The sequence below is a fragment of the Podarcis vaucheri genome, assembly GCF_965113315.1.
Source record: "Podarcis vaucheri genome assembly, chromosome: 1".
NCBI lineage: Eukaryota > Metazoa > Chordata > Lepidosauria > Squamata > Lacertidae > Podarcis > Podarcis vaucheri.
The window spans coordinates 109,861,561-109,879,410 of record NC_138759.1 but is presented as its reverse complement, the minus strand read 5'-3'; the positions used below and the strand labels follow the sequence as shown (position 1 = coordinate 109,879,410).

General features: G+C 41.6%; 1 protein-coding gene across 2 annotated transcripts in view; it reads left to right on the top strand.

Annotated features, from left to right (window-relative positions):
• Positions 1-4,328: 4,328 nt before the first annotated feature.
• The window catches only part of RBMS1 (RNA binding motif single stranded interacting protein 1), a 117,348-nt gene continuing 103,826 nt past the window's right edge, over positions 4,329-17,850 (top strand). Inside the window, exon 1 of one of the 2 annotated variants that reach the window (XM_082199042.1) lies at positions 4,329-4,680. In XM_082199042.1, the coding sequence (XP_082055168.1) occupies positions 4,606-4,680 (75 nt within the window). In that variant the 5' untranslated portion in view covers positions 4,329-4,605. The remainder of the gene's footprint in view (positions 4,681-17,850) is intronic. The other variant, XM_082199040.1, reaches the window with a different exon arrangement.

The following is a 17,850-nucleotide window of genomic DNA, read 5'->3' as shown; positions in this document are numbered from 1 at the left end:
ACGGCACAGGGTTCTGTGGATTTGAGTTTCCTTCAAATGAAATGGCAGGTACCGGTATATGTATTCATTGGTGTAGACTCCACTGCAGAGGAAAAATAATTGTAAAAGGTAGTGTTTGGTGGCAATGAAATGGGGGGAAAGCATAACTCTTTGTTTCTTGCTTAACTGTTTCTTGAGGAAGCAGTAGAGATCCCATCATTAAACATGGATTACTTTATAAGGCCTTGTCAAGAAGAGGAAAACATCACTGTTAAGGGAAGGGAAGACGGTGTTCCGGTGACACTATAAAATGGATTGATAAGGACATCCTTGTCTGGCTTCAAGTTTACAATGACTACAACTGAAACATTGCAGATATAGACAGTGCACACATTACTGTTAAGACCGGCTCCCACTGCTGGTGTTTAAAGCTGAGTACGCATGATGTTAGCCACAATCCATTTGTATCTTGTAGATTCCTAAGAAATACTGCTGATTGATATGTTTCCCCACAAACCAGCTTCCATCCAATTTGAAAACATAAGATGCAGTTAAGGTGGGGTGTGTACATTTAAAGCAGCTGTATAAATGACGCTTTCACTGAATAAGGGTTTTGGGATGCAACCCATATTGCAGGCATAGGCAAACTCTGGCCCTCCAGATGTTTGGGACTACAATTCCCATTATCCCTAGCTAACAGGACCAGTGCTCAGGGATGATAGGAACTGTAGTCCCAAACATCTGGAGGGCTGGAGTTTCCCTATGCCTGCTCTATTGCAAGCATAGAGAAACAGGTGATGTGCATCAGGTGAAAACATCCCTGACTCTCCCTGGTGCATACAGCAGCATAAAAATGTGTCTTGAAATGCAATAAGACACTCCCCCCTCTCTCACTCTCTCACTCATATACATACACACGTACAAAGCACCTTACTATGTTTTAAGCCAGTGATGTGTAGATAGCCTACAATTCAGCTGAAATTATATTAAGTGGTAAAAGGGATTGTGTTTGGTTTTGACTACCTAACATTGAATTTTGGCAGGTTTTACAGGAAGCATATCTGCTTTGTTATATTAAATACTATAAAATCTTCTTCTTCAGAAAGAGAGAAAGATATTCTGACCTTGCAAAGTCTAACCCTTTCTAATTCTAAACATGCTTCATGCCCTCCACATATTTCTCCATGAAGTTCCATGGAACCCGTTCAGACATAGCACTGTACATCTGCTGACCTTTGTAAATGCCAGCCATAGAGACATGCTGTTCTAATGCTGTGAGTGTGAAGATCATGGTGAGGATGTGGGGGATGGATCATTGTTGCCACTTAACAAGAATCCTTAATAAAGCACATCTGAATACATGAGTGAAAGCATTCTGCATACACTACTATACTACATTTCACCAGGAGAAAACTGGTTGGTATTATACATTGATTATAGCAAAAATCAAACAAAATTTACAGATGGCCCATAGAAGTAAAAGACCTGGAAATCAACCATTAAAACTGTACATACATACATACATACATACATTGCTGCACAAACAAAGAAACCCATCTTTTCAATTACTGGTATATGCTTGCTTCTGCTTATCAACAAAAACAAAGTTGCTGTTTGTCTAATTAGTAATCAATATCATAAACTAGGCACCAGATATTGTGACTTATTTTCCTCATAAATATGAAAAATCAACAAGCAATGAGCTAAATCAGGTATTCCACCCCCATATAATACAACCACAAAACTTCAAATTAAATACAATATTTAAGTGTCCTGCCAAAACTGCAGAGGGCAACTGCTGAAGACATAAACCTGGTCAGTTATCCAAGCTCTGATAGCATTGCATTTGAGCTACTGAAAAGTGTTGTACGTACATGGGGCTGCCTTGAGTGAGTGGACATTATATATAGTACAAAAGGCATCGGAGAACATATTGAGAATGTATCTCATCAGTCTTAAAACAGCTGATTTTGACATTCACATTACAGTCCTATAACATCCTTACTCAGCAGCAATCTCATTGAGTTCAGTATGTCTTTCTTCCATGAAAAGGGATATAGGACTGCAGCCTCAAAATTTATAAGACTTGGGAGTGGGACCTAAATTTCTTATGGAAGCCTTTATTCAATATGAGCACCCCACATAAGATTTTCCTCAAATGTCTCTTTCTGAGTTCCACTATTCTCTGAGACCAGGCAGGTAGTGATCAGAGAGGGCCTTTCCCGTGGTGGCACCTCACTGTGAAATTTTCTTCTCGGGGAGTTTTGCCTAGTGTCAAGTCATGTTTTGTTCGCATAAGCATTTGCACTCACCTCTGAACACTGGAAACAGAAGCCCTCATTTTTCAGTTTGCATTTATTACTATTGCTATTATTATTTATTGTGTTTATATACTGCCCTCCATCTGAAGATTTCCTTCCTGCATTTTAATGCTTTGTTATGAATACGATGTATTTCATAGAATCACAGAGTTGGAAGGCAGCCTGAGGATCATTTAGTCCAACTCCTTGCAATGCAGGAACATGCAGCTGTCCCTTACAGGGATCAAACCTGCAACCTTGGCTTTATCAGGACCATGTTCTAACTATGTTTCCATATATATATTTGAACACCACCTCAAGGGTTGAAGTTGATCACAACATAGAAATGTTGTTAATAGCAGTAATAAATATGAAGCGCATTCTAAATCATCATATTTGTAATTTTTCTCCAAAGACTCCAGAAGTCAGATTCTGTACATCTAGTTCAGATGTAATGGGAGCTTGTTCTCATATAAGTGTGCATAGGACTGCAGCCTAAATGTGCCTGCATTTCCCTGCCTCTTTAGTTGTGGTACCAAAAATGTTGATGATGTGTCAGTCCAGGCTTCTCTGTTGTTGAGAAGAAGAATGCTATTAAATCCTACGTTAATTTTCAAGATGACCCAGAAACATTTGTTTCAATGCTGCGTGACATACTTCATTATGAATTGCTCTTTCCAAGTGACAACTATTGCTACTATAACAGGTGATTATTAGGTGAAGAGGATCAACCCTGAAACAAGGAATTGCACAGAGAAGCTAACTCAGCATGAGTTCTGGAAGCCAGAAATGGGAAGAACTGGAAAACTGAATGGGAGAAACAAGCTGCCAAGAGTCAAAAACAGAATTATGAACAACCTCTGCTCCTATCATGCTTGTACTTCTTTTACTGCATTTTATATATATACTTAATGGTACAATGTCAGATGTAGTCTAGATAGACACAAATGTATCCAGGAGCAACTTAACTCAGGGTAGAAAGTCAACTATGTTACAGAATGGAGACTATGACACCCTTCAATTCCTCCAGAATTTCGCTTGGGGAATGAGCATTATATAACCCACCGAAACGTGTGTTTTTTTTGGGGGGGGGTTCCTTCCTACTCTGTGATGCCTTTGTTGATAATGTACAGTCGAGGCACCCCTGTTCAAGGCTGAGCTGTGTGTTCCTGAAAAACCAAACTCAAACAAAACCGAACAAAATAAACTTTCCAAAAAAAACAGTCAAGTGTCCCCTAGCAGCGCAGGGAACGTGCTCTGCAAGGAACAATGCGAGGCTCGTTCAATTCTCCCAAAATGGCCCGGGGAGGCAGCTGAGCATCTATAGCGAGCAGCCAGGAATCCCAGGAGGCAGGTGCTCCGTTCCTCTCCTTTCTTTGAGCTCTCGCTTTCCAGTGTCCAGCAGCCGGAGAGCACCGGGCGCCAACGCTGCCGTGCCCCTTCGAAGCAACCCTGAGTGGGTCGGCTCCCGCCGCTTGCTCTCGGAGCTCCCCTCACGACCACCGGCTGGACGCTACTCCGGAGCGCTCGCCGCGCGCGCTTCCCCCAAGTCAGTAGTACTGTCTGGAAGAAGCCCGTCCCACCCTCGGCGGGATTAAGCGCCGCCCACCTTGCCCTCCCCGCGCGCCTCTCCTCTTCCACCCCCACCCTCTCTCTCTCTTTCACCCCGGCCCTTTCCTTTCCACCCCTTGGCATTGCCACACAGCGGGCACGACACCCTCGGCTTTCCAGTCAGCGACACACACACACACACACACCCCACTTCGCGCGCCCGCGCGCAGGACTCTTCCCAACCGGCCGGGCGCTGGTGGTGGTGGTAGCGCCGTCTGTTCCCTGGTCGCGCCTGGGCTGCTGAGGCGAGTGAGCGAGCGAGCGAGAGAGAGAGGCGACTCCCGGCCCTCGCGCGCGCGCGCGCCCTCCCTCCCCCTCGCGCATACACACGCGCGCGCGCGCGAGTGTGAGGGAGAAGAAGAGAGCGCTCTGGTGTCGTCCTCGGTGCCCTCTGCAGCCTCTTTCTTGCCGCCGCCGCCGCTGACGCCTTTCAGGGCAGCAGGAGGAGGAAGGTCTGGGCTCAGGCGAGGAAGGAGGAGCCCCGCAGCTACCGCCGCCAGGAAGAAAGAAGCCGAGCCAGGGACATTTGGAGGGAGAGCGGGAGAGCGCGCGCGCGCAAGGGAGAGCGAGAGAGCGATCCGCTCCCCCCCCCCTCCCGCGCCTTCCTTTCTCCGTCTCCTTCTCTTTCCTCTCTCTCTCCCCCCCCCCCACTTCCCCTCCCCTTGTCAAGTGCCCTCCCTCATCCCTGCGCTGCGGGCTCCCTTATTCCAGCTTCATGGGCAAAGTGTGGAAACAGCAGATGTACCCCCAGTACACCACCTACTACTACCCCCAGTATCTGCAGGCTAAGGTACGGTACTGCCGCCGGGCTGCTCTCCCTCTCTCTCTCTCCCTCCGCCGCCGCCTTCTTCTTCTTCTTCTTTTTCCCTTGCCAGGGAAGGGCACAGGGGGGCGGCAGGGCAGGGCTGGGCTGCAGTTTTGCAGGCTTGCTAACTATAGCCGGGAAGGAGGAGGGAGGGAGGGAGGGAGGGAGGGAGGGGGCGCTCTGGGGGAGGGGGGAGGGGGAAGGCTCTTGGGGATGGCATCAGGTTACAGTCACACACACATACACACACATACAGGAAAGAGCCTGCAGTCCCTTTCCTGGCTCTGCCTCTCCTCTGCTCCCTCTCAGGATATATATATATATATTTGCGTGTGTTTGGGAGAGAAAGAAAGAAATGAGTGTCAGGCTTTCCCCTCTGAAGCTGGCTGGGTCACTGGACTGCAAGAGCTGCCTCTCTGTGCCCATCTCTTGCCTTGCTGCCATCTCCCAGGCTTCCCTCCTTTCTCATGTCTATCAGTCACTCTTGACCCTTCTCCTCCTCTGTTTTCTCCTTGTCTTCAGCTGTCTTCCCTCTCCCCTCCTCTTCACCCCTCCCCTTTTCCTCACGCTGCCTTCCTTCATCCAGAGAACATTCCTCCTTCTTTGCTTTTTCTTTTCTTTTCTGCCTCCTTCTGAGATGTATCCTCAGCTGACAACGCTCTTTTCTCCCCTTCCACAATGCTAAATAGAGATCAGTGCGGAGATGGGCATTTCGCTGCCCCTGGGCTTTGGGGCTTCCCTTGGGGATTTAAGTCAAGCCTTCCCCATTTCCGCTCCTTCCATCTCTGTTCTGTGCAGTAACAAAATGGGATCAAGTTTAGCCAGCCCTCATCCACATTCTGTTGCCTTTCCCCCTTGTTATAAGTGCATTGTAACTTGCAACTGACCTTAAAGATACTTTCAAGTCTGGAAACAGCTGGATTGCAACGGAAAACCCTTTTTAAAATGACGGTGATGGTGTGCATTTGAAAGTTTGCTTTCAGAAATTTAAAATGTTAGCCAGACTGTTTAAAATGAAATCGGTTGTCAGTAGCTGTGGTTTACATTTTAATGAAGCTCAGATTTAACTCTCATTTATCTCTCATCACTGGATGATGAGAGTCAGAGGAATCTCTTTCAGTGAAAGTACAGTACTCGAAGCTAGTTTGATTGCAGACGGATTTGTTGTTTGCTGTTTTGTTTTGTTTTTCTGTTCAAGTGCATTTGACATCTCTTGTTATGCTCATGTCTGTGGCTATGGATGCCTGTGGAATCCCTAAGGCCAGTCGGTACATCATGCTGCAAACTGGCAAATTCAGGGCTGGTTGCATCAACTGTCTGGAATATTTGGCATCCCAAATGTTCTCCAGCTACCAGCATTGCACACAATACACAAATTGTATCATATGTGAACTTTGACAATCATTATACAGTAACGGATTTCTAGCTAACACACCATCCAAAATGCAACCGTCCAAAATGTGACAAATGTGAAAATTCAGTATTGAACATTGACAGTCTCGGACAAATTGTCTTAAAACTTACATATAGGCAGGTGAATGTTGACAATCACTGAAATAGGACTGTTAGCACCTACTAATTGTGTGTGTGTGTCTATTTACATATGTTCTCAGACATTCATTAAATTAATCTGAGACTGCTAGTGTTCACATGGGTCTCCCCAAAGTCCACAAATCTTAGCATTTGTTTTATACAAACTAGAAGAGTTCACATGCTAGTTACCTAAATAGTGTCTTGCTTCTCTTAGAGGGAAGCCACCTAAGCTTGTAAATTATAAAATGGAGCAGTGACCAGGCTGTGGCTAGTAGGCAGGAGTGCTGAGCCTATGATAAGAGGGAATGGGAAGGAACTCACACTTCTCCTAGCAGCTATATTGGGAACCCTTGGCCTCCTGCTTTGAGAAACATAGATCTCTGAACTCTCTCTGCCTTGGTGTCTTTGGCAGCAGCAGTTTGAGCTTGGCAAATTCTTATCTGTTAGCAATCACATTATTTCACATCAAGTTGCTACAGATTAGCTGCATTTCATAAAAAGTAACCTCAAGTAGTTGTTGTTGTCTTACTAAATGTATCAGCACTTTTGGATATTTTGAATTGAAGCCATAGTAGGCATTGGAATATGGTTGGTGCTTAGAAGCTCTGTGTTGACTCAGGTTTAAGCCAACGCATGCATATGAGACAACAGAATCATTTATTACCAAGTGTTATGGTTTATGACTGAAGTACAACCTTCATTATTTCAGTAATGCAGAGTAGAAGCCTAAAGGGTTTGGTGTGTTTTTCTTTTCTGTTTTACTTTTCTGCACATAACAATATGAATAATAAATGAATGAGCTCAGGTGGGGAAAGCACACTTTTGCACGGGAATATTTGCCTGAGCTATTTTTGTATGTTATTAATAATAGAGAAACAAAGCACACAATATTTTAATATAGCTAATGCAGTACCTCTTGCCTTTTTTGCCCTGTAAATAATTGAAGGGAGAGATAAACTGTAATAAGCTTGCACTTGTAATTAGGATATCATCTAGAGAAAAGCCTCAAGGACCATCTTCTGAAAGTATGCTTCCTGTATAAAGTATTTAATATTGATTTATTCTATAGTCAATGACTTCTTCAAAACATGTATTGCAGTTACTCCTATGAAATTATGGTCTGAAATCACATTAGTCTTTGTTTCATAAGGGAAGCTCACACGTCAATTTGACCTACATATATGAACTGCTAGATTTGATGATTACCGTATATCCAAATTTCCTAATTTAGTGACATCCTGCTCTTTGTTTTCTTTTTTCTTTTTTGAGGGGAGAGGAAGAAAATAAAAACAAAATATAGATGGTTCCAATTGAAAAAGGGCAGACAGCTACTTTGTATAATTCAGTGGAATAAGTAAGCAATTTCTTGTCTGTACATAAATCTGGCCTGGACATGTGGGCAAATTGTTTCCATACACAAAAGCTCATTTGCCCTGTAATTTAGCTTAAAAGCGCACACTCACCCAAATAGGTTTAAATACTCCAGTAGTTCAAGTGGCTTCAGCTTTTGTTGCACGGCAGCAATAGAAGTGCTCCACAGGTTTTATATAGCACATTTAGAAATAATGCGATATAATAGGATTTTTCTTTAAAGCAGATTTAAATAAAAATTACACAGCCATCAAAAGAAGTGAATTGACAAGCTACTGGAATTAGTTTAAAGATCCCCATCTTTAAGCTAGCAAAAATATTCATTATAAACCAAAAAAACCCACCCAACCCAAATGGGGTTGTAAGGTCAAATATCCCTATATGATATTTTAATGACTGTAAATGAATTCATCAGATTCAAAATGTATGAAGCAATTTAAATGACCCAATCTTCATTTTTAATGTGTTCATTGCAGTTAGTCATGAAACATTCTCATTATTTCTGCAATATAGTCATACGATGAAAGCACAGAGTAGTGTAAGTAGCTGTGATTCCATCTCTTTTCCCTTCTCCACGTTTAGATGGTAAATTTTGTGCATCAAGGACACAATGACTCTTCCCAAAATAGAAAGAGCTATCATGTATAGACTAGATTTTGAATAAGAACTCTCCTCTGTCTATTGCTATAAATAGAGACAATTTATTTTGTAATAGGTTTTTGGGTAGATTTCATAGGTGATCATTCAGCTGAAGTTAAACACTTTTAAGTACTACATATTTCCATGGGAAAACACTTATATCTGTATCACTGTATCACTTAGCTTTGGCTGGACCCTGCCCATACTATTTATATTCCTGCAGAATAAGTGATCTGGTTTTACAATGGAGACATGATTAGCAGGTGATAACTGCAACGTTAAGGCTGTGTCCACATTCATATAAAACAGAGGCCATTTTAACATGCATATTTGCACAGCTGACCTGTTCTACTAAGCAAAAGTTTTAATACAATGCAAGTGCAGAAATATTAATGATGAATACTAGAGGTTCTCCTTGCATTTTGTTGAATTCAGAACTTCATGACAGTGGCTAAACCATCTGGAATGCAGGCAAATACAATAGCTTTTTACCTAGTCATAATAAAGTATTGACCATGTTTCTTAACATAGCCTCTCCTGGTTGAAAGTATTGCAAAATGTTGCCGTGTGGTTTATGAAACTTTAATTTTGCCCTAATCTCCAGATCATGAATGGTACATAAACAAACTCTACTGGTTATGCTATAACATTTTGCTTTGAGAACACTTTAAATATAGTTGTTTATTCCTGTTAATACTGTGACTTACCTGATACTTGGAATAAGGAGGCACATTCAAACACAGTAACTTCAAATACCAGCACTCTTCTTTAGTGTGCTTGCTTGGTGGTATAATAAACTTTGGAACAGCAGGACTGAATTTTGTTCTGGAATTCCTATAAGAATGCTCTTGTAGCATTTGTATGATATGTGGAAAATTTGTGAGTTTGATGCTAGACCTATATTGAGATTTTCCAAGGAAAATCCACAATTCATTTTAGCTGTAATTTCATGGCTGGAAGCCCGACTGTATACCATAAATATTATTTGAATATGTTCCAACTGCAGCCATGTGCATAGTATTTAAGTATTACAAAAATGGATATGGCCCTGTGATAACAGATTGTAAAGATAACACAATGTACTTTTCTCTCATGGTCATTATTGTGGGTATAGGTAGTGAAATAGCTATGTCAAGATATCATATACAGTGGTATCTCAGGTTACATTCGCTTCAGGTTACAGACTCCGCTAACCCCAAAATAGTGCTTCAGGTTAAGAACTCTGCTTCAGGATGAGAACAGAAATTGTGCTCCGGCGGCGCAGCGGCAGCAGGAGGCCCCATTAGCTAAAGTGGTGCTTCAGGTTAAGAACAGCTTCAAGTTAAGAACGGACCTCCGGAACAAATTAAGTACTTAACCTGAGGTACCACTGTATACCAGAATGAACAACAGTGGTTGACCTAGCCCAGGGTTGACCAACCTTTGTATATTGACACTCTAAGCTGTACTCTATACAGTGGCCTGAAAAAATAAGTGAATGAAACAAACAAATAAATAAACCAGATCCTCTTGTGGGTAGTTAGACCATGCAGTCTTGGTTGATGGTCCGTCCACCAAGAGAATGGTATTCAACCTGTTCTGGAAAGGATTGCTGTCTTCCTAAAACACCAGGTTCAGAGTTTTCAGGGACTTTCAAATCCCATTGAGTAAGTGAATAAATGATATGCTCTACCTCCATTTAACGCGTGTATATTTAGTTGTTTAACATTGATGAAACTAATAGGCCTGAAAACGGAAGTCTGCTTTCTTAAAATGTTCTCCAAAATACTTCCTAAAATCTGAGACATTTTCAAAGTGTCAGCATATGCAACGAAATATCTACTAGGTTATCATCTATCATTTCCATAGCAAGTTGGCTTTGCTTATCCACAGTTCCCATAGTAGCGTAATATCCACTTTTCCATGATAAGAACTGCAAAAACCTAATTAGTGTCATGCAACAAGGGAATTCACAGACACACATTGATGGCAGTGTTCTCCAATGGCTCAATGTGTAAAGCATAGAGTTAGAAAGCAGCAGGTGGAAGGGAGGAATTGCCCCACTTTTCATTTGCGTACCTGCATATCTTTCTATGCTATGCTTCAATATTGGTTTCAAGGCAAGTTTAGAGATACAACGATAAATGATGCAGGACAAAAAAAAAAGTAAAGAGAGCAATTTCTAAGGTTAAGCAACATTTTGAACAAGGTGCTTCCTGTGAGTTAACAATGTTTAGGGAGCTGGTGTATGCAAAAAGGTGTATATATTTCAATTTATGTGTAGAATCCCACTTCTACCTTACTCTTTAAAAGGGAAGTAAATTGGCTTAGGATAAATGCCCTTTAAAAAAAAAGAAAAGGGGGTTCCTTTTTGTTATTTTCCGTCTCTAAATTTATTTATTAATTCTGTTAAAGAGAATTTATACTCTGGACTCCAATTGCAGCCACGACACTCAGGGTGATTTACAACACCATAAATACATTCTGGAAATGTAGTTATAGTGGTCCTCCCCACCCACCCTTAGCTTAAGAACAAAACAAAATTGTGAAACAAAGGTGCTGTGTGAATGCAGCTTTTTAAAAAGTTTTTTATTTATACAACAAGAAAAGCAAACAAAAAACACAAATACCAAATTATACACAAATTACAAAAATAACCATAGACACATAATATTCTTAGCAAACAATAAAACATCTATTGGTCTTAACACTAAAGACCCACCCTCCCGTCTATTCCATACTTCAAATTCATATAACTTATTGCCAATACACATTTTTTTCATAATTAAACTTAGCGAATGCAGCTTTTTTAAAGCTGGCTGTTGCATACTGTAAAATGAATATAGCTGACCTTAAGTCATGGTTTGTTGTTGGCTAGCTGGTCATATGTGAATGTTATTTGGTGATTCCAAACAAATGTTGATTGTTATATGATATTAGTATGCAAAATCCACGCATCATTTTTTCTTAAGTCATTTTGGGGGGAAATTAAGAACTGCTAGGACATATTTTATCTAATGATATATAAACCAAAAATGTCAATACAGAAAACATATGCATTGTAAGAGATTCAAGAAATTTATCATCCAGGACTGAATGGTTGAAAACAGCACTTCACCGCTGTTTCTCCAGAAACTTGGAACAATTGAAATGATGCAACTATAGGAGCCGACGGCCACCTACACTATTGCAAACTCTTAAAACGGTCACATTTTTAACTTGACATAAGCCATATTCACACCATACAGCTGATACTGCTTTAAACAGTGAATGTTTCCCCTAAAGAACTTTAGTAATGACTGTTTTAACCATTGTCCTTCATAGACTTAATTCTGTCCCCCAAAGTAAATATTCTTCCTCATGGATAGAAATATTGTCTCCTCATTGAAAAAAATTAAAATGTTGTAAAAGGCCAACCCCATTGGTAATACTACTCGGTTGCAGTGCAGGGAAACTTACACATTTTCCTCACACATAGCATTTGTAATGTGTAGGCATTTGAATTTGAAGAATGCCATGAGGAATAGATTACTGACCCCTTCAGTACCACAGAACAAATCCTGATAGAAATGTCAGGAGAGCTGACCATGGATCTTGTATGTCTTTTCTAGTTTGGTCCCCTAATATATTTTTTGTTATTCCTGTGATACGTTTCAGAAAACAGGCATTGATTGTTCTTGGGTTATTCTTTTATTTTAAATCAGACATTCAGTTCTATGTGAGCTCTCTTGATTTCATGTTGTTGTGGAGCTGCTCTATCCTCTATCATACGTCTTATGGAGCTGTGAAGAGTGTTGTATCCATGATCTGAACCTGCATGTACAGCTTTTTGCTCTTTCTGGAAGAGTTTCCTCTCCATGGTATGATGACTACACACTGGGGACCTTACTGCAGCCTACCCCAAACTTGTTCCCCTCAATACGTTTTGGACTACAATTCCCATCAGTCCCAGCTAGTGATCATTTCAAAGCAACCACACAGAGATCAGGCTTGAGTACAACTAGCCAGCACACCAGTTCCATTCATCTTCTCACACAGTTTCTATAATTCTGTCAATAATTATTATTATTATTGGGAGGGCGTTCCACAGGGAGGGCCCCACTACCAAGAAGGCCCTCTGCCTGGTTCCCTGTAACTTCATTTCTCTCAGTGAAATGAAGGTGGTGGCACATGAAGAAGAGCCTCAGAAGATGATCTGAGGGTCTGAGTAGGTTCATCTGGAAGGAGGTGGTCCTTGAGATATTGCAGTCCTGAGCCATTTAAGGTCAAAACCAGCACTTTGAATTGGACCCAGAAACTAAATGGTAGCCAGTGCAGTCAGACCAGGATCAGTGAAATATGTTCAAAGCATCTTGCTCCAGTAAACAACCTGGCCATTGAATTCTGCACTAGGTGAAGTTACCGAACCATCTTCAGAGGCAGCCCTATGTATAACTTATTGCAGTAATCTAACCTTGAGGTTACCAGAGCATAGACAACAGTAGTCAGGCTATTCCTGTCCAGATAGGGTGCATAGGTGGGCCACCAGCTGAAGCTGATGGAAGGCACTCCAGGCCACTGAGGCCACGTGAACTTTGAGTGACAGCAAAGGATCCAGTAGTACTCCCAAGCTATGAACCTGCTCCTTCAGAGGAAGTGTAACTGTATCAAGAGCAAGTGAACTCCCACCCATCCAGTCTAGGGAACCATCCACTAATAGTGTCTCAGTCTTATCTGGATTGAGTTTCAGTTTGTTGGCTCTCATCCAATCCATCACAGAGGGAAGACACTGGTCCAGCACTTCCACTGCCTCACCTGCAAATGTAAAGGAGAAATAGAGCTGAGTGTCATCAGCATGCTGCTGACAACGTAATCCAGTCCTCTGGATAACCCCACCCAGCGGTTTCATGTAGATGTTAAACAACATAGGGGATAGGATTGAGCCCTGCAGAACTTCACATTGAAGGTTCCATGGGGCTGAAAAGCATTCCCCAAGCAACACCCTCTGGGAATGACCATCCAAGTAGGACTGGAACCACTGCAAAGCAGTGCCACCTACCCCAAGTCCAGATGGTTGCTCCAGAAGAATAGCATGGTCAATGGTATCGAAAGCCACTGAGAGGTCAAGGAGAATTAACAGGGGCATGTTTCCCTTGTCTCTCTCTCAACAGAGGTCATTATACAGGGCAACCAAAGCAGTTTCTGTGACAAAACTGGGCCAAAACCCTGATTGGAATGGATCCAGAAAATCAGTTTCTTCAAAGAGTAACTGGATCCAGTCTGCAGCCACTCGCTTCAGAACTTTGCTCAGGAAAGGGGGATTAGCAACTGGCTGGTAGTTAGTTAGGTTTTCCGAATCTAGCGAAGGTAGTTGGAAGACAATGACTGCAATGCATACTTGATATGGGAATCAGGAATGACTGCATGGAGGGACATTGAAATGAACAAATACCAGTATACAAGTATAGCTGGACACAAATCTTTGTGACAGTGGAAGAGAATCTCAGTTTTACCTTTCAAAAATATGTTTTGGTTAGCTAGAAGACCAGCTGAATTTCTGTGTTTTGAAACCTCTTATTCTTCTAAAAGTGGGTGAAATGTGCACAGACACAGGGACCTTTCAGAGGTTTCATAGATAGAGTGAACCATTCCAGATGTGCTATGAGAATTTGTCCATATGTGGAGAGCAGTCTCTATCAAATTCTTTGCTCAGAATTGATGGTTTCATTTCTATTTATTTCCTGTAGTTTATATTTAGGATTTCCTTGTTTGTTTCTGCTACCTCAGGACATGAAGGCACAAGAGTCAAAATGCTACAGAAATATTCTTAAAATGTAGGTCTTTTTTAAAAGGTGGGGAAAGCTTTGGAAGTAACTCACTTTGTCTGTTTTAACAAATCTATCTATGACAATATGTCATTGTCGTGCTACAATGTACTACAGTTTGCCAGCTATAAGATGTGCCTCTTATGGAAGAACTGAATTATATTTTTATTTTTCTGTTTTATTTATCTATCTATCTATCTCTATCTCTATCTCTATCTCTATCTCTATCTCTATCTCTATCTCTATCTCTATCTCTATCTCTATCTCTCTATCTCTCTATCCAAGAGATTTCTGGCCCTCTAGTCACAATGATTTGAGGCAGGAAATTTTATGGGAAATTTTCCAGAGCTTCGTTTTTGTGCAGAACATCTTTTTTTTTTGCTTCATAAATTCATTAGTAGCTATGAATCAATGCCAACCGCAAGTACAGTAATACACAAATTTGGCAGTTTCAAAGTTTTCAGCTTTGTTTTCTAAATACAAGTAAAATAAACTTGCTGAAATTAGATCACTCTGTAGGCTCTGGACTCTAATCTAGAGTCTAGGGCCTATTTCATCTCACCACGGAATATACTTGCTCTGTCTGCTGCATAGTGTCTTGAGAAGTACTTCATGCCTAAATATAAGGGTAGAGGGAGACATGCTCCTTCAGCTACCTAGGTCCCATGTTGTTTTGGGCTTTCTAAGTCAATAGCAGTACCTTCAATGCAGTCAAGACATTTATAGGCACTCAACGGTGTTATACGATCCCAGCTACTGCCCCAGGCAACATCCTCACATTAATTTTAGCATCCAGACCATTTTCAAAAGCAGCCTAAAGTGTATTACAGTAATACAGAGAGCAGATAACCTAGTAAACCAAGACCTACTGCTCTGGTAATCTCTGTTTAGGAAGGCCATAGCTGGTGACTCAGCCAGACCTGGACAAAGGTAACCTGTGCCACTGAAGCCACTTGAGCCTCCAGTGACAGAGTTGAATCAAGGAGTACCATCAGAATATGTACGTGTTCTTTCAGGGGGAGTGTGTCACCATCCAGAACAGGCTCCCTACCTGACAATCACTCACCTACATGTCTTCCCTCTAGAGATTCATATTTAGTTTACTAGCCTTCATTCAGCCCATCCCTGCCTCTAAGTACTAGTTTAGCACCTGTAAAACAGGGACCTTTTCTGTTTTAAAACCAATGCTGTTTTTAAAAGATCTATGACTATCAAGGATAACAACAAAATAAGGATAATCATTACTGTATCTACAGGACTGACTGTTCCAATATTCCTCCTAATTTCTTGTAGCAGTGCAGATCAAAGAGGGTCCCAAGCTTGCCACAGTTTTTTAAAAAAATGTTATTTTCATGCCCCTACAGTACTGTATACCTAATCTTTATGGGTAGGAGTGGGACTATGATTCTCCTTTGTGTGGTTCTAATGCACAATGGAATAGCTCATCTGCCAGCGACCTTCCACACAGTCTTTGAAGCATACTGCCTTAAAGTATGCTGCTGCTGCTGTTTTTATTGTTTAGTGAGAACAAATTTGGTTTATACTTGCCAAATAGGTCTGTCACTATCTAGTGCTGGAGTTTGTCACCTGATTCTGCCAAGGTGAAGTGTCTCCTTGCCCGAGAGAGAGAGAGAGAGAGAGAGAGAGAGAAAGAAAGAAAGAAAGAAAGAAAGAAAGAAAGAAAGAAAGAAGCATCATAGCTAGTGCACACAAAGGCAACACTCCATCTGTGTCTGTCATGTCTTCTGTTTAAAAACAAGGAAGCTGAAGCAGGGTTTCGGAACTTTGGAAGAGTGGCACAGAATGAAAAACCTGTATTTAGGGATATTTTAAACTTAAATAATGGAAAACACAGTTTAGTGAATATGTAAATGAAAACAAAAACAGAAGGGTTCTAAAAGTATACAAATATTGCTTCTCTATAACTATATATTGGGTGGGAATGCAATCCCAAGGAGCTAGGGATCATACCTTTCTAGTTTGATTAAACAGATGATCAGTAAACAGTTACCTAGCAGAGCAACAGTATGTTTCTGGAAGTTAAATTAACTCCATTAAATACTTTTCATACAATTTTGAAAGTGCAGCACTGGTCATCCACCCTCCGTATACAGTGGTACCTCAGGTTACATACGCTTCAGGTTACAGACGCTTCAGGTTACAGATTCTGCTAACCCAGAAATAGTACCTCGGGTTAAGAACTTTGCTTCAGGATGAGAACAGAAATCATTCAGCAGCGGCCCAGCAGCAGCAGGAGGCCCCATTAGTTAAAGTGGTGCTTCAGGTTAAGAATAGTTTCTTAACCCGAGGTACCACTGTATTCAGTTTCCAACTTGACACAATACATTTGCAAACAGGCAAGAGGGAACAAATATCTCAGCTAAGGTGTCATAATAGTAACTTGCATTTTTGGCTCCATTTGCGCAATTCACAATATGTACAATATCCGTAATATGCACAATATTCACACTTGCTGCCACAAGGGAATGGCGGTAGGTCAGTGGGTAGATCAGCTGCTTTCATGAAGAAGTTCTCAGGTTCAGTCTCTAGCGTCTCTAGCTGGGATAGACCCTGGAGATCCACTGCTAGGCGTTTCTGACAATACTAGACCAGATGGTCTGACACAGCATAAGGCAGCATCCTATGATTTTAAGTGGACAGGGCTATGTAAAAGTTATACCTTTGCAGCACTTCAGTTTGCACTGAGATGTTTAAGGAGTGTCTCCACCCCCAACATTCAGTCCGGACACTGAGGTCCAGCGCCGAGGGCCTTCTGGCAGTTCCCTCCCTGCGAGAAGTGAGGTTACAGGGAACCAGGCAGAGGGCTTTCTCAGTGGTGGAGCCCACCCTGTGGAACACCCTCCCATCATATGTCAGGGAAATAAACAACTATCTGACTTTTAAAAGACACCTGAAGGCAGCCCTGTTTAGGGAAGTTTTTAATGTTTGATGGTTTATTGTGCTTTTAATTCTGTTGGGAGCCACCCAGAGTGGCTGGGGAAATCCAGCCAGATGGATGGGGTATAAATAATAAGTTGTTGTTGTTGTTGTTAGATGGTGGTTCCTTTCTGAGTAAGAAAACATCCAAGAAATATATTCTGTTACTGATTCTCATGGTCTCGGTGCATCCCGTTGAAAGCAGTGCAGCTACTGATAGTTTGTATCTACAGTAAGGTATGCATTCTGAGGTGCATTGGGGTGCAGAACTGTAGGCCTGCAGTTCCTGATCCAATAAGTGACTTGCGAGGATAAATCTGGGTCCACGTTTTGTGGAAGTTCATGGAATGTCTTGGGGGCTTCAGCATCTCATGTTGTGATTCAGTGAAGCTTGTAAAAACATGTTTTATTTGATTACCATTCTTACGTTTTTCTCTAAGAAAGAGACATCTTAGTTTTCAGAAGGTGTTTCATGCTGCCGGTGCATGACAGGAAAAGTACGCTCCCGTTGCAAAAATATATTGATTCATTTTCTTTCATTTATACCCTGTATTACTTCCATTACGGACCCCTCTTTTCTCATTAGTAGTCCTGTATTGGAATGCCACTTGTGTTATTTGGGTCTTTTTTACTTCAGTGAATCAGAGCTCCCTCAGATAGCATTCTGAACTTTGAAAGAGTTTTTGAACTGAGTGTGCTGGGTCAATCCCATTGTTCCACTACATATGGCTTCTTCAACTTCTTAGCTATTTCTCCCTGTGGATCACACCTGCCTGGAGCTCTAAACTTCCCTTAAAAGACCAGCCAGTGATCTTCATAACCTATTCCAGAAGGACTGCCTCTGATAGCCCTTCAGATAGAGGGTTGTCCTCTGTAAAGTATGTTGAGCAAA